Source organism: Notolepis coatsorum, assembly GCF_963971535.1.
Source record: "Notolepis coatsorum genome assembly, chromosome: 5".
NCBI classification, from domain to species: domain Eukaryota; kingdom Metazoa; phylum Chordata; class Actinopteri; order Aulopiformes; family Paralepididae; genus Notolepis; species Notolepis coatsorum.
Window position 1 is genome coordinate 177407296 of NC_140169.1, and position 18038 is coordinate 177425333.

General features: G+C 43.7%; 1 protein-coding gene across 1 annotated transcript in view; it reads right to left on the reverse strand.

Annotated features, from left to right (window-relative positions):
* LOC311229116 (SH3 domain-binding protein 4) overlaps window positions 1-18038 on the reverse strand; it is an 82737-nt gene that overhangs the window by 48668 nt on the left and 16031 nt on the right. The window contains exons 2-3 of the mRNA XM_084315135.1: window positions 4646-4869; window positions 1997-4362 (exon numbers count right to left, since the gene is read on the reverse strand). Of these exons, the coding sequence (XP_084171261.1) occupies window positions 1997-4362; window positions 4646-4769 (2490 nt within the window). The 5' untranslated portion in view covers window positions 4770-4869. The remainder of the gene's footprint in view (window positions 1-1996; window positions 4363-4645; window positions 4870-18038) is intronic.

Sequence of the window (18038 nt, forward strand, 5' to 3'; positions counted from 1 at the left end):
TTTGACCATCGAAATGTGTATAGACATATACTGGTAATCGCTATGGCGATGCGATCACTTGGAATTATTCTTCTTGGAATACTTTCTGGCTAAGGTAAGGTACATTCTATGTCTATTTTACCAAATCTGAAACGTGTTTTTCTAACGATCACAGCTCTGTGTTTCACCGGACGAAAAATATGCTCGGCAAACACGATCATAGTTTTTAGGTATATACATATACATATCATATACCTTTGATTTGGGAGTATTCAGGGTTTCAGGGGATCAGCCAGAACGGTTTGGGCTTATTGCACATAACGCGTTTTATCTCGCGATCTATGAAAAAAGTATTATCTTGGAAATGCGCAATGTTTAGCGTGTAATAAACTACAAACTACAGCCTGTGGAAACAAACTATTATTCCCATGCTGGACTACAAGTAATGTTTGTCAAAATGAGCCACACCGTGTCTCTACAGCTATAATACAGAACACATACACAGCTTCGCAAACATAGTGCAACAACCACGGAAACGTCTAGAAGGCTGGCATTCTAAAGGTAAGGATAAGCAATATGCGTGGCAGTCAAAGTGTTAAGAGGTTAAGGTGGGCATGCATTTAACAATTTAACATTTAAATGCATCAATCTGGTGCACTTTAAGAGGAAAAGAGGCTAGATCCGTGAAAAACTCATATATCTTTTTTCTCACAAATTCAAATCAAACATCTCAAGTTGACCCCAGCAATGACAGAAAATTATTATTAATGGGAAACACTAGGGCTCCCCTACATCAAGAAACTCCTGAAAACTTACAGGATTTACAGAATCTGCATTATAACATCTCTCAAATGCACATACATGAGACAGATTTGCATTTTCCTTACATTTCTGACTTACAATATTGAAATTTAAATGGAACTATTTAAGATCAAGTTAAATAAAGCTTGAAAATGCAACAACATTTTTGTCAGTAAGCTACTTATGTTTAATTTTTTTTATAAAGAAACGCCCAGTTTGCAGTCATAAGCAGTAGCCTATCGGTTACATGTTTTAAGCTGATGATTTATTACACCCTAAAAGAAAATGTATATATATATTTATTTTGCATATATCTGCTTTCACTCAACGTACAAGAGTGCTTGGCTACCTACCAAGAGAGACTGGTAATTTTTATTTAAGAAAATGGCAGTTTTAGTGGCTTCGGGGGCCTATGCAACCGCATAGTCCGCATATGGCTAGAAACGGCCCTGCCTGACTTTTACGACAGGGTACACCGTATGCGGTATGCCCCAGCCCTAAATGAGGAATTTAGGCTCTACTAGAAAATAAGCATGTGTCTTTTTCAGCCCGTTACTGGGAGTTTATAAAGCTTAGTCACAAACACTCGATGCTCACTACAACCGCCACCAGAATGGTAAATACCACCTCCAAAATGACTTTAATGACAAGAGTCATATGAGTCATGGCTTTGTTTTTTTGTTTTTATAGTCCTGTTGTTTTCCCTGAATGCTTTGATTTATACGCAGTGGCTGAAATTAAGACAGAACATTATGAGAGCACCATGAGCCATCAATTGGATTTAGAAATGCAGTATAGATCTCCAACTCAATGTAATTTAGGAGACAGAGGGGCGGGGACGGGCCCGCGAGAAATATTCTGCTGCTCTCCACAACTTAGACCTTGATGCCTACACAGCAGTTATTGACTGCACTCTCAACGGAATTAACTCACTGGACTGGACCATAAAGCCTTAACAGCTAGAAGCAGATAACAGACAAAAGCCACAGTTGCGCTACAAAATAATAATGATTTAAAAAAGATTACGATAAAAGAAATAACTGCCAGAAACATGCAAACAGGAACACCTTGCGGTGCACCTTAAAGCTTAAATAGGACAAAATACGTGCACATCCGAAGTTAACACAGGGTGAGTGAGTCAAGTCAATAACGGTTGAGAAAATGCTAAGCCACTCTTAACGAGAAAGAGGAAAATAGTGCCAAGGCTGTAACTTACAGTCAGAAGTTCTTTCTGGAAAGATTTCCTGTCCTTGCCCTCTGCGTTGTTGCAGTCCTCCTTCAGCTTCTCCAGCACCGACGCTACCCTCTCCGGCTCGCTGTCCAGCTCCGAGCGGCAGAAATGTGTCAAGGGCAGGTTGATGTAACTCAGGGCGTCTGCAAACACTCTCCAGTTGCCTATGTTCTCCATTAGTACAGTTCTCACAGAGGCATAGATGTACGTGAGGAACTTACACGGCTTCAGTATCTGCTCCAGGAGGAGTGCAGTGGTAAGGTCCGCCCCGCTGAAGTATATGGGCTTCACTTTGCCCACCACCAGGACATTCTTTGCATGGATAAGCCCGACCTTGCCCTGATAATATCCTATGTACCATTCTTTAGTCCACAGCTGACCTTTCAGCTTGATCTTCTCCTCACTCAAGAGAGCCACAAAGTCCCCCTTTTTGTACTCCAGCAAGTACAGATTTTTGGTCTGGCGGATGACGGTTTTGATCAGCTTCCCGAACTTCAGGTTGTTGATTCTCCTGTCGTGGAAGACGGGGTACTTGGTGATGACGGCGAGAGAGGACAGGACTATCTTGCCCAGCTCCTTCTTCTTCAGGAAGCGCCTCTGCGCCGAGGTCTTTGGACCTTGGGTTTTGGGCGGTGGCGTTGGCGTCTGGACACAGAACTGGGCGAGGATGCAATCTTGGTCGTCTTTGATCTGCACCCTCATGGTGAAATCCGACACGTCGTCGGTATTGCGCGAGGCGATCATGTAGACGAGTCTGCTCACTTTTCCTAGTTTGACCTGGAAACCCCTCACCACCCTGGCCTGCTCACTGGCCTTCACGTCATAGTTGGCCATGTTGGAATACACCCCGACCCGGAGGTCCTGGGGCCTGGACAGGACAAACTGATGTTTCCCCCAGAGCTGAAGGGCTACCGGTGGGGCAGCCTGCGCCTGCTTCCCTACCTCACTCACCAGTAACGTCTTTGGGGCACAGTCGTGGCCGAAGATGGCGACGACGGTTTTGAAGGATGGATGAATATGCTTTGGTCCGTACACCCCTAGGGTGATCTTCTTCACCACATGCTCCCAAACAGTGGAATCGGGAGCGACCGACTGGGACTGGGCCACGACGCACACATACATGCAGGGTTCAAGGTTATCCAGACACACCTGAACGGTGTCCCCATACATGTAGGCGTGGGGTACGGGCGAGTACGGGCCCTCTTTACAGTCACTCCTCACGCACATGACCTCTGTGGTCGGCCTGCACTCCATCTTCACCACCACCGATACTTTCATCTCCAGGGTGATGGTGTTTCGGGTCTCCATGTTGCTGAGTTTGATCTCCACCACGGGGCCGACGGTGGTGCAGCGGTCGTTGTTCAGCTCCAGGGGTGGGTCCAGCAGAGCTTTGATGGAGATCTGCTGGGTGTCCCCTGGAGCCACGTGGCCCTCGGGTATGTGGACACTGATGCTGGTGTCTGGGAGCTGGACGGCCCCCCCGGAGCTGTCTAGCCGACACACAATGCTGGTCTCCACCGGCTGCGTTTGGCCCCAGCCCGGGCTCTGACCCAAAGAGTCCAAATCGTGGCAGGACCTGGCCAGCTTCCGGTGATTGAGCCACGCCGTCCTGAAATCCTCCCTGCTTTGGAACTGTTCCGGAGCGGGAGCTTTCAGGCCTCCGAAGAAACCTGTCGCGGTCTGAGGGGCGTCAGACTGAGCCTGTAGGGTCGAGAGCTCAGAGAGACTGTGGGATCGTTTACTCCTAAAAAACGGGTTATCCCTGCGTATGGTTGGCCCCACTCCTACACCGGGAGTAATGGGGTCCAAATCAAACATGCCACTGCCGAAACCATTAATATTGACAGTGCTGTTAGTAGAACTTGGCACAGAAGGAGCTAGGGTGTCGAACAGAAGCAGGTCTACTGACTTCTCATTACTATTCTGGTCCAGTGAGCTCTGAAGACCGCCATTGAGGAAAGGGTTGGTAGAGGTGCGGCTGGCTGTAAAAGGGTTTCCGTTTTGGAAGGTGGCCGGTTTCAAAATGACCCCTGTCCACTCTCCCAGGAGGTCCATTTCTTTGGCTGGCTCCTCATTGCCGTCCCCTATAGTGTCAATCATCCCGCTGTCACTGAAGGAGGAGTCTCTGTAGTTGACGGGTTGTACGTAAGCCGCAGGGATGTAGCCCATCTCTGTGTTGTTGTGGGCATACCACCACTCCCCGCCCGATGTGTCCAGCACATAGAGGCGGTCTCCCTTTGAGAATTTCAGCGTGGTGAAACTGGATGGACAGTAATCCTTAATGGCAACAACTTCCCTGGCAGTGCTAAAGGAGACGGTAGCATCCAGGCGTAAGGCACTGGGAGAAGGCACTGCAAGAAAGCACAAACAAATATCACATGAGAATATGTCAACTTCATTCTACATATTATTATTATTGACTGTTTTTTTGTAAATTCTTTATTCGATGGTAAAAAAAAACATGTCATTATCGATTATTATTATTATCGATATCTCAATAACAATTTGTCCAATGACCCCAAACTACTGATCTATAAGTCTATACTGTTCATTAAAAGTAACGGCTCAGACGGGTTCTGGGTTTAGGATTCATATGGTTGGCACATGAATGAACAAGTAGTATCCGCAGCTAACCTTTGACATCAGTGAGAGTGGCCTCTGACACCCCGTCACTGAGATCTATGAGGGTCCCCTCTGACTTGCAGCGAGGGAGGGAAATGTTGTTGTTGGTCGCTCTTATTCGATGCGCAGCCATCATCAGTTCCTTCTCCACGGCCCTCGACCTGCGCTCTCAGGCTGCTCTCCTGGGTTCCCTTTAGCTGTTGGCGGAGTCAGGTGTCAACAGCCTCCCATGGTATCTGGAGGGAAAACAAAGAAACGCTGGATTAACTAATGGGGAGTATTTTATCCCCCTCTAATTAGCCTTTAGCTGTACTTGACAGTCTCATTAAGCGGGCCTGATGCCGTCTGATTATAGAAACAGAATCAGACTTGCTCGCGTAATCAAGAGTGAAGATGATGAAAAGCCCTTCTAACAGAATACATATTGGAGGTCTGAGGATGCCGCGCCTCTACGTGTCGCTGCATGAGCTTCACTGATTTCTCCCTGTAAATCCTGCGACGCTTTCCAAGTTAGGTTTTGCAGCAGGGGCCGCATGATGATTAAACTCCTTAATGTCGAGCCGATCCGCAACACATTTTCATTCTAAGTATATGTATAAGTATACATTTTGAAAGGTGACCGTTGATTATTAAAATCAAGATAAATACAGAATACAGGAGAAGAATATTATTCACTATAGTTCATAGTGCCCTTCTGCCTCAGCCACACTAGCAGGGGTGTAAAGTACTTGAGTAATTGTACTTCGTTACAATACTTAAGTACTGTTTTGGGGGATTTGTACTTTACTTGAGTATTATTAGGTTTGTATACTTTGTACTTTTACTCCATTACATTTCAGAGAAAAAAAACATACTTTTTACTCCTTACATTTAAAATGCAGACCTACAAAGTACAAAGTACAAATCTCACAGGTCCAACCATTTTAATTAGTATATTTGAATTGTTTATCTGGCCGAACTAACGTTAGCGTTATTAATCCTGCGACCGCAGGTAAACAGCCAATCAAATCCCCATCAATGGAAAATGAACCCGCCATACCCATGCTGATTGGTCCTTGTGCAACACTAGAAAGCAGGGATCTTTGATTAAACACCTGCTATCAGAAGAATAGACAGTCAGATCTGCATTACGCTGTGGTTAATATTGTGATATTATTCAGGGTACTCCAGTATTCTGTTTTTAATATTGTGATATTATTCAGGGTACTCCAGTATTCTGTCGTTAATATTGTGATATTATTCAGGATACTCCAGTATTCTGTCTTTAATATTGTGATATTATTCAGGGTACTCCAGTATTCTGTCTTTAATATTGTGATATTATTCAGAGTACTCCAGTATTCTACCTTTAATATTGTGATATTATTCAGGATAATCCAGTATGCTGTGGTTAATATTGTGATATTATTCAGGATACACCATTCTGTTTTTAATATTGTGATATTATTCATGCTGTGATGTGAATGCCGTCCATGTTAGTTTACCTTCAATGGAGAAGTGCATTAAATAATTTTAATGCAAAAAAGTGACCTCTGTTCTTTCATTTCAGCATTGTCTATCGCAAAACACATTCCATTGTGGGCAGAGTGTATGCTTGGTTTCATTCCAGCCTTGCCTAAACACCAGCTGATGATTTCACTAATTGGCTCACCTCTTCAACTAACTCACCTAGTGCAATGTATAGTTAAAATTAAAACTTGGCCCACAATGGAATGAGTTTGAGACCCCTGGTCTATCCCTTTAAAAAAAATTACTTTTACTTTTGAGTACTTAAGTACATTTAAAAGTAGGACTTTTTGACTTTTACTCAAGTGTGTTTTTAGCCAGCTACTTTGACTTTTACTTGAGTCAGATTTTGAGACAGTACCCATACTTTCACTTAAGTATAATTTCTGGGTACTTTTTACACCCCTGCACACTAGACATTTAAAATATATATATAGGGAATTATGCATTATCACTTTCATTAAAATGTCAGAACCAGTCATCGAACATTTATGGAGAATACTGCAGCCTCTGAAATATAATATTATTATAGTAGAGCTACTTTTCTCATCCGTCCAGCATATTGCCAACTATAGAGATTATTAAAGTATGTGATATTAGGCTTGGGATTGCAAGCCAGAGCTAAATATTCCATCTCCCCATTCCCCACGCTGCCGGTACTAGAGTCCTTCACTCATTACAAGATCGATACGAGTTTTAATTTGGAAACTTTTCTTGCTACCCAGTTTTCCAAAGCTTTTGAAAACAGTATTACTAATCACAGAAAGCGAGACTATGTGGACTAAATTGGTGTGTTTGAGTTCATCTGAATAACCCAGTTTGGATCTTCCTGCGCCCCTCTAAGAAGTACGGTTTTGCACTAAAGTGCGCTGATAAACAGACTATGAGAATAAGGGAGCAAAACAGAATAACTAGTGTTCTTTGGGCCGGCAGACTCACAACTGCAAATGTCTCCCTAATGTCGGAACATCTTACGTACAAATTGAGGGCGCCTCACATTTCCTGAACAGTGATACCAGAAAGGTTGATGTTCAAGTTGAATAGAATGCCAGACCATGTCTCAACTAGTCAGCGGTCTTCGTTCCTGCATTCTTTGGGTATTATGCTAGACTTCTGTCCATTATTTAGGGAGATGGGATGTGCATCTTCCGTCTTTTGCCGTCCAAAATAATTAGTTTGACAGTTAAAAAGGCTGCACTCCAAAGGGCCTGCGTGTAACACCATTGTGTCAAAACAAATGCAAGTGCTAAAAAGGATATTGAACTACTGATGTGGGTCAGTGGCACACGTAGCTTCATGAGACAAACAAACTACTCTAAGCTTTTTGCTTTCAATCCATAATTCATAACACTATGCTCAGGGAACAGAGGAAGTGAGTGATAGTACGGCAGCAAAAGAGGGAACTATCGACCAGCCCAGAGGTGAGCTGCACAAAACACTGTGGCTGCACAACCACAGCGTTGTTATAACTTATTTAATAAAGCTTGCCTTAGACCTAGATGAAATAGCTCACTACCTACTGCACATGTCTGCTCAATATATATTTCAATTTGAATATGATCTAGTTAGTAAGTACTAGGGCCGGATGATTAATTGAGTTTGAGTTTCAATTGTGATGCAAACAAGACACAATTATGAAAACAAGATAATCAAGATAAAAAAAAAATGTATTATCTAGACATGCATGATGTTTCCAAAGTCCTTGTTGTTTCGTTTTCATTTAAAAAAAGGTTTCCGTAAAAACGAAAACGTCTCAAGAAATAAGTGTGTGCCACAAATTTACAAAATAAATAAAGTCGATAAGAAATCATGTTAAATAATCGTGATCTCAATATTGACCAGAAATTATTGTGATTATGATTCGTGCCATAATCGAGCAGCCCTACCTATACTACCTTGAAAAGTGTTACCATTACCTTTCCTTGTATCATCAGGCCTTGTGGTCCTAATCTCCTTGAAGCTGAGGATCCCTGGAGAGCCTGTGTGTGTGTGTGTGTGTGTGTGTGTGTGTGTGTGTGTGTGTGTGTGTGTGTGTGTGTGTGTGTGTGTGTGTGTGTGTGTGTGTGTGTGTGTGTGTGTGTGTGTGTGTGTGTGTGTGTGTGTGTGTGTGTGTGTGTGTGTGTGTGTGTGTGTGTGTGTGTGTGTGTGTGTGTGCGCGTGGTGGTATTGCGGTCAGTGTAGGTTATGTCCATCTGCTGGAGCATAAAGCCTGGGTGGTCTGTAACAACAGCTATTTAAACCTACTGTATGCCCCCCCTCTCCTCCTCCTGACCACCCTGGAGTGTTTAACCTCCACCAACGGGCCCAAGAACAATACTGGGTGGAGTCTTCTCTTCAGGCAACGTGTGAATAAGAAGAGAAAACCTTTGTCGGGAATAAAACTGTCATGCAAATGACCCGACACGTGCAAGGATAATAAGACATTGTGCCTTGTTGCTGCCAACCTCTCTGGCAATAGCATGTCAAAAAAAGACTCCCTCTGGATGTCATAAATGCGATTTCTCCTGAGCATAGTCGCTCAGCCGTTACCATGGTGTCCTAGGCTGACATAATGGGGGGAATTAAAAGTGAACATGACTTCACGCATTTGATCGGTGGGTGCGCTGTTGGCTCAAATTCAGGTACTTTCTTAAAGCGCCCTCCTCAACAACATGGGCCTAGCAGCGAAGTTTAACTGCTGCCTCAGCCTTCACACTTTCATGGTAATGAAATATAGGCCATCCCACTAGTATACAGCTTAATAAAACAGTTTGTTTAAACACTGCAACATGTTAGGCCTAAATGCTAAAACAGACTCTTCCAGAAAAACACCATGTTGTGTATATTATGCTGTGTGCGTGAATACATTTGCATGGTTTGCAACCATTTTAAACAGAATAACACGTGCCTCAATCAATATTGGCTTGGATTTCATTCCACTTAACGTAATGCATCCAAGTTAAAAACCCACCCTGACACATTACATACATCTGTATAGTCAAACTAAGATTATTTTGTAAATTGTAAAAACATGTTGGCCATAGCTTTTGTTTACTGCCCTTCTCGGTGGGCCAACTGTTAGCCTTGTAAACCTCAAGATGGTCCCGGACTGCCTGCTTGGGAAGCTGATTGTTGAAAATTATGGGTCAAGCTGCCATGCAAACATGGTGATTTGCATTGATATGTGTGTGTGTGTGTGTGTGTGTGTGTGTGTGTGTGTGTGTGTGTGTGTGTGTGTGTGTGTGTGTGTGTGTGTGTGTGTGTGTGTGTGTGTGTGTGTGTGTGTGTGTGTGTGTGTGTGTGTGTGTGTGTGTGTGTGTGTGTGTGTGTGTGTGTGTGTGTGTGTGTTGACAGGCAGAGTTTAAGATAAAATGATCCTTTATTAATCCCCTTGGGGAAATTCAGGTGTCAAAGCAGCATGGGGGGGGGGATACAGGGCTTCACAGTCATATACAGTCCAGTATATACACTATAGATACACTATAAAATATAAATACAAATACAATATAATATAAAAAAGTACAAAAAACAAGATAGTCCAGTGATAGAGTCCAGTGTTATGAGTCTCTAGTGCAAAATACAAGATAGTCAGTACGGTGATGTGAGTCTCTAGTTCTCAAGTCCAGAGTTCTGACAGTGATAGTTCTGGCAGCAGAGCCGGCCGTCCAAGCCCTTTGTTGTATGTAGAGCCTGATGGCTGCCGGTATAAAGGACCGGCCCAGGCGGTTTGTGGTATGTCAGGGGTAGGGATGGGTACCGTTCATTTTGACCAAACCGAAGCACCGTGAGCTGATTATCACACTCCCGATGTAGCACAGCAGCCTTGGGAGAACAGACAAGCAAAAAATCGCCCTTTCCATAAAAATTCCCCCTCAGAGGAAGTGCACTATGAAACTGTCACATGACGTCACTCCCTTTCATTCATCAATTCTCTTCCTGCCATGTTGATCTCCCTGTGGGACAGGCTGCTGCCAAGAGGCTTTCTTTACAGAGTGGCATGAAACACAGAGATCTGTATCACCAGGTAAGGCAGGCAGGTACTCACATTTCTCATCTTAGGAAAGTGAGAATACTCGCCATATCAAATACCCATTATCTGCATGGGATGAATGTAGAAAATAGGATTTCCAAGGATTTTAGTTTTATAATTTGATATGAAAAGCACCTTGGATATGCGTGGCTTAACATTATCTTGCAATTTGCCTAATGGAAAAAGGACACCAGCTGTTTTCAGTCCAAGTTGAGGTATAATGTGAAGAAATCTAGATGAACAAATTTACAAATTCCAGAATGACACGGGACATGTGAGAAAATACTGCAAAAAAACACTAGATTACCATGACTAGGATAAATTAAATATGAGTTCCTTACAAAGGGCATGGACTTGGAGGCTTCACTGAATATGACCTAGCCTGGAACTGGATGTTAGTCTTATATTGTAACTGTATGTCCTTAAACTGGAGCTGTGGCTGGGGCCTGGCGATATGCCCAAAATATCACATCACGATATTTTCCTTAGTTTTGGCAGGATAACGGTATTTGACAGTATTTCATTTTTCAGTACAAATTACAATTTTCTTTTCTTTTCTTTTACTTTTTAATCCTGCTGCAAGGAATCTTTTTCGATTAACTAAAAAATATACAGTATGTACATATTATTTTACGATGTGTATATAGGACAATCGTAGGACGACATGGTTTAGTAAACATCCATACCCTCGCATGGATCCATGCGGTATACCTTCATATTCGGTATACGTTTAAGTTGAAGTTGGCGTTTATTTATAAAAAAAAAGTACCCATGGACAGTCAGTGCACATTAATCAACATCTTCAGCTTCCACATCAATGTAAATGTGCCAGAATTTGCTAATGAGCTAGTTTTCATCTGTAGTCCCTGCCTGTCTGTCTTTATGGTGTGGGAGGAAACCAGAGTACCTGGAGGAAACCCATGATGCGAACACAGGGAGAACATGCAAACTCCACACAGAAGGGCCCCCTGCTGGGGTTTGAACCCAGGACATTCGGCTGTGAGGCAGCAGTGCTAACCACTGTGCCACCCCTTCCAGCCCTACCTGGAGCTGAGCACATGATAGGCTATATACGCTTGCCGTAATAAAAACGTAATTTGTTCAGTTTGCATCTGTAGCCACACCGTGTTCAGGAGGAAGACTTCAGGGGATGAACACTAACGAGGCACGTGTCATCGCGGCTACAGCTACAGTGTGTGTACAAGGCCAAAGACACACAATGAGGTAACACTCAGCAATAAAAGGGAGGGATACTGACGTCTGAAAGACTAGCTGCCTGTTCTCCTCAGTTACCAGCACAGAGAGGGAGAGATTCACTCTGTGTAAGGAAGGCTGTTCCTGTGCACAGGAAGCGCCTAAAGGAGCGAAAACAAGAAGGAAATGCCTTTGTGATGAGGGGCTGTCAGACCGCCCTGCCTCCCTCCCACCCCCTCAACACACACACACCGCCTTCAACGCTTTGTTGTTCTTCTCGTCGCTTGCGATTCACAAGACGTTGAGGAATGGCGCTCGAAAGATTGTCATTGGCCAGCGACGGAAAGTAGTGGTCAGACAGCGCTGTAGGTAACCCTGCTTACCACACATGGCCTTGGTGATAGAGGCCTTGACATTGGTTGTGAAATCACAAGATAATGGGAGTGACAGATGCCCCATTCTCAGGCAACGGAAAATGGGAGTATGGAAGACAGATGATGCGCCCTCATGTTGAGTAAACATGGCCCTGGGCCAAACCACATCTCCAGTGTCTGGGGCCTGGGGTAGTTGCCGCTAGTGAGTCTTAGCTCTTGTTGATGGGATGATGAGGACAATGTCTTAAAAATTGCACATGAAAAATAAATGTTTTTTTTTATTTGTATTTTTTTTTATCTGTGAAGGGGTTGGAATTAGTATTCCGCGAGGAAGACTTATAAATAAATGATTAAGCAATGAAAATGTAGTAATTTAACAAGTAACTTCTGAGAGAAGATCTGAGAGGGGATAGTCATTTGGGAATTTTACCTTAACACTTTGAGTGCCAGCAGGGGGCGCATGATTTATCGCTTGAATTCCAGCCGTTTGAGACTGATTTTCCGATATTTCATGATTTTCGTGGAGCTATTTCTATATTCTATATTATGGCTATGTGTCTAATACCCCTGTCGCTTATCAATGACTTGCTTGCAGTCAACATGTACGAAACTGATTGTTTTTTAATCTGTACATTTCCGTTTTATACCGACGTTTTTGGAAATTTCCAGAAAATAAAAAATATTCTGTGATAATCGCCCTTTAGTGGATTACACAAAACACGTTGTAATTTTTCGGCCTATTTATGAATCGTTTTCAAATAAACGCTAGATTATCGATAGTATATGTGTACTTATGCACGCTAGAGAAGCGGGCTGAAAAATCGATTATCTATTTCCTGGTCAGCACACACACACACACACATATAGGGGACACGTTGAGATATATGTGAAAAAAACTCTGATTACCCCAAGACTGGTAATATAGATTCCTTACCTCACATCAGATGTTCTCCAAAAAGATTATTCCAATTCCTGATCGCCATTCCAAATATCGATCGCGTTTATTGATCCAACGCTGGGTACTCGAAACACATAATCCACGTTGTTCTAAGGGTCGGCGATGACTGCAATAGGCCCGGGTTACATGCCTGAGAAGTAAAATGTGGATTCCGGATTTTTCTTTTCTCATCCATTTTCATTGAGTCCAATCCAATGCGTGCATTACCATCCGGGAGACGATAGGGGGCAGTATTTTCCCTGTTCGAGCTCAGAGACAGTCCCAATGGTAACGTGAGGCTAGATTGATGAAAGATTTATGGAAATTGCTAATAAAAGAAATAACGATTAAATAACGAGATTTCTCGTCCTTGGCACTCAACGCATGGCATGAACTAACAATATTTCTCGTGGCTGGCACTCAAAGTGTTAATGATGAGGACAAACATAGTTGATTGGTAGAAAGAAAATTACATCAGCATGGTGAAAGGGCTATGTGGGTCAAACGCTGTCCCCTCTAGCAGCAGGTATACTGCAGATCCCACCTGTTACTGTAATGATGACTGGTTGGTGGTTTCTATGGCCAAATGTGCCACACTGATTGTAGATATGCCATCTGCAAGGCTTGAGCATTCACACTTTCATGACGCCTGTAGGCCTATGCCTCACCATGAAAGAAGGCAAGAGAAAAGGACCACGACCCCATTTTATTTAGGATCTTTTTTGGGGACCCCACACTTAACAGGTTCAGTGCCAGAGGTTGCTGTGGGCGTATGGCCGTGTGTGCCAGAGCTTTGTTCAATGGGGATAAATGCCTGTGTTTGCAGTGCTGAAACTATATTAAATATTATAGCTATGGATCTAATAACATAGTCGATTGTCATTGAGTTTCTTCCGGTCAAGATGCAAAAAACAGATAATTTTTTCATCCATACATTTCCGTTTTATACCGTGGTGAATGTGAGTATAGTTTTAGAGTAATTCTGTGTAATCCCAGGAAACGCCGCCAAACATTGCATTTCACTATAAATCGTGCCATTCCTCGCCTGGATCAATAATCAATCTGAAATCAACGCTAGATTATCGGTATTATGTTTCATCATGGAAGCCGCCCCTCCGTGCTTTGACCGCAACCAACGGAACACGCCACACACACACCACAGACACGCGCTCCGATCGCGGGGAAGGAATTATCGGATCAACGCAAGATTGATAACATATAGCCCTTACCTTGTCTATGATGTACTGCAAAAAGAATATTCCAATTATCTGATCGCCATTCCAAGTACTGATTACGATGGTGTTTCCAACGTAATCCAGCATTGAACATGAACGGGGGGGGGGGTGACCCTTGTCGATGCATCTGTTATAACCGCTTGCCCTGCCCGAGTAGTTAGACCCCGCCCGCACGCCGCAGCTCGGCCCAGACACCAAGCCACATCGTTTCAAATGGAGTGCAATAGCAGCCGCAAGGCGTTAGGCGGCAATATTGGACATTTGCGATCTCAGACCCATTCCCAATAATAACATCAGGCTGGATGGATGAATTATGAAGGGAAATATCGAATAAAAGAAATAACGATGAAAAGCCGACTTTTCTCGGGTTTGGCGCCAAACGTTCGGCGAGTTAACCCGACTTATGTCGGGTCTGGACGTCCAATGTGTTAATGTATCGCGTAATTTCAATGTGGAATTAAGGAATATCCAAATAAAAGCGTTGTTGAACTGATCATGCATATTTATTAGAACATTTTATTACAGCACTATGTTACCAATACACATTTATAAAACGAGGCAATTTAGCCAAAATATGTTGCCAGAACATAAAAAGAAAATAATAATAATATATTTTTTAACGTCGTCTCCGGCGTGAGACGACGTGCCAGCCATCACCACCTGTCGCCGTTTGCCTGGAGTGGGACACCGTCTTTGCTCTCTAATTCTCAACGGGAGGTTTTCCAGTGTTCCCACTCCAGACGTCAAGCCGGCGCGCATCGCTCCCTATTTCCACGGGAGGATGTGTCTCTTCGCCCCGGTCCCCTGGGACCCCTGTGTTCTGCGCTGCCCATCTGCAGCATCTGAGGAGGATCTCCGTGCCAGGCCTGGAGTGGTGTTCCCACTCCAGACGTCAAGCCGGCGCGCATCGCTCCCTATTTCCACGGGAGGATGCGTCTCTTCGCCCCGGTCCCCTGGGACCCCTTTGTTCTGCGCTGCCCGTCTGCAGCACCTGAGGAGGAGGAAGAGGATCTCCGTGCCTGGAGTGGGACACCGTCTTCGCTCTCTAATTCTCTACGGGAGGTTTTCCAGTGTTCCCACTCCAGACGTCAAGCCGGCGCGTCATCGCTCCCTATTTCCACGGGAGGATGGCGCCTCTTCCCCCCGGCCTCCGCTGTCGGGCCCCTGTCTCTGTACCAGGCCTCCGCCGTCGGGCCCCTGTCCCCGTGACAGGCCTCCGCCGTCGGGCCCCTGTCCCCGTGCCAGGCCTCCGCCGTCGGAACCCTGTCCTCATCCCTGTAAGCAGCTCTGGCCCTCGCCCTGTCCAAGGCCTTAACCCTGTTCTCTGTCCCTGTCTCCAGCCCGCCTCTCCGGGCCTCTGTCCCTGTCCCCCTCTCCAGTGCCCCTGTTCCTGGCCCTGACACTTAGCCCTGGTCCTTAGCCCTGGCCCTTAGCCTTAGTCCCTTAGCCTGTTCGCCTCTTAAAGGCACAGTGCCGCATTTTCCAGATTTCCTTGACTCTAGTGTTTTTGTGTTTTCCCTTAAAGGGACTGTGCCGCTTTTTGTTCTATAATAAATATTTGCCCTGTTTTGGCTTACTCTCATACCTGTCTTGTGTTGTGCGATTGGGGTCGGTTACAAACCATAACAGTTTCCACATAATTAGTCCCGTCTTTGGGATTACACACTAGGTAGGTAGACAATTTGTCTTTGTAGGCTAACCAACAAAGGCTGGGAAAATGTATCAGTAACAATACTTCTGCATCATGTACTGAATTCATGCTGATTTAAGAACCCCCTTTTTTCCCCTTTACTCCATAACTGTGACTTTGATGACACAGATAATCAGAACTCACCACAACACATGTCTATAAAACAGATTTAAATGGGAACTACACCCAATTTTTTGAATTCATACATATGAATGTATACACACCTATGGTCTAAAACAGACAGTGAACACAAACAACTCTCTCTATCTCAAATTTGAGCACTAAAACTTTCATTTGTGATGTCATCAGGTATAACGTCTGCAGCTGCTCCGTGGGGAAATATGGTAAAGGTGACAGTGAGAGCAGCGGAGGGAATGTTCCGAGTACACAGGTCCATTTTCTGTTTCAGAATAAAGGCCAAAACAAACATTCAGTGAGTCCACTAAATCAGTCTCCCATTCAGTGGAGTAGCTCTAGACTTTATAGCGGACAACATAGTATAATAGGAATATTAGTTTCAGTTGTACTTCTATGGTTTATGGCTTTGGGAGAGAGTAGTTATAACGAATATTAAGTCCATGAGGTCATGGAAATAACATGTTGGAATTATTAATGTGAGTGATGTTCCCCTTTAGCCAATAATGACTGATGTTCTTTATTTCAAGAGATTCTTGGAAATCTGTGATTCAATAGAATGTCGCTTGTGCTTGGAAATATTTGTTTTTCTTTTTCTGATAAGGTACTGTACAAATAGCATTTGGTCAATTCTCTATCAATTAACGGATGATGTAGGGCGGGATAGAACATTCTTATTATTGGAAATAATTATTTACAAAAACTGCACTTATCCGATTCCTATCCGATTCTTTTCATATATCTGTACAATAACTTTCTAGTCTCATTTGCTTTGCTTCTAGTAGCTAAAACTCCCAGAATACACACTGAACTAGGAAGGACAGCTTTTTCTCGCTTCGCACCTTGGGCATGGAATGGGCAACAGGACCATATCCACTTATAATGGCGCTTTTCCACTGCATGGTACCTACTCTACTCTACTCTACTCTACTCTGTATTTTCGGTTTTCCATTACCAAAGTACCTGGTACTACCTGGTACCAGGTACTTTTTCGGGTACTTTTTTAGTCCCTGCTCAACTCTGGTTCCAAGCGCGAGCCAAGCGGGTAGAACTGGTACCATAAATGTCACGTGAAAAACTGCAGACCACTGATTGGTCAGAAGAGAGACGCGTCACTGTTTGGAGAGTCTGAACGAAAACAGAGCGCCGCCATCTTGAATGTCTCGCATAGGATTTCATTATGGTTGCAGCAGGCACAAGTTCAATAAACAAACAATACAGTCACTGTGTATTCTGCCTCATTTATTGATTAAACAAAACCGACGTCAACACAATTTGCCACCGAGCGGAGAGTTTAGTCTCGCAAAAAGATCGCTGACTTGTTAAGGCTTAAGCTTATGTTGTGCTGATGTTGTGCTAGCGTTTTAGCATGGCTATCGTACATAGCGCGATCAATATAACTCGCTATTGATTGTTTGTATGAGTAACGTTAATGCTAATAGAATAGACACAACGTGAGGTAATCACCATCCATTTTAAACCGGTTATTACCTAATGCTAACGTTAGCAAATAGACGCGACTGGTAACGTTACAGCTTGTTAGCCTAATGCTAACATTAGCATAGACAGCCTAGCTAACGTTAACGCTTGTAGAATAGACACAATGAGAGGTAACGTTAGCGTTATCAGAATAGACACAACGAGAGTCTCGTTAATGTTGTTATTGATTGATTGATTGAAAACTGTGTTTTACTCTGGCTTGCGCCTACTAGCTCATGACACGGACATAGCTATGCTGGTGGAGCTCTCACAGAGCTATGGAGCTCTCAGCTGTACACCAGCAGCCCCGCCTCCCCACACGGAGACAAACTGAGTACTTTATTTTAGTACCTGCAGTGGAAAAGGAACCAAGTACCAGGTACCTAAAGCGAGTAGAGTAGAGTAGAGTAGAGTAGAGTAGGTACCATGCAGTGGAAAAGCGCCATTAGATACCCTGGTCTCTCTTGACAAATTAAAATCTCTGTTACATAACTTAACATAACATACTTATTGCTGTGTGCAAATGTTATTGCTGTTATCTTGGCCAGGTCTCCCTTGCTAAAGAGATATTGTATCTCAATGGGACTTCCTGGTTAAATAAAGTTTTTAAATGAAAAAAAGATCTAGTGTAAAAAAGATAAAAGAGGAATCCTCTAGTCACAGCACTGCTCCACGCCATCTTATATAGCATACTTTACTGGGCCTGGAGCAGAAGGTATTAGGCTAATTGTACAAGTTTCAAGTTTCTTTAATAGTTGTCATACAGAAGTACAGAATACTTTTATACAAAATGCTTCTTACTGTTACGCTCCAGAGACTGTGCAAGACAAGATAAGTATGAAATAA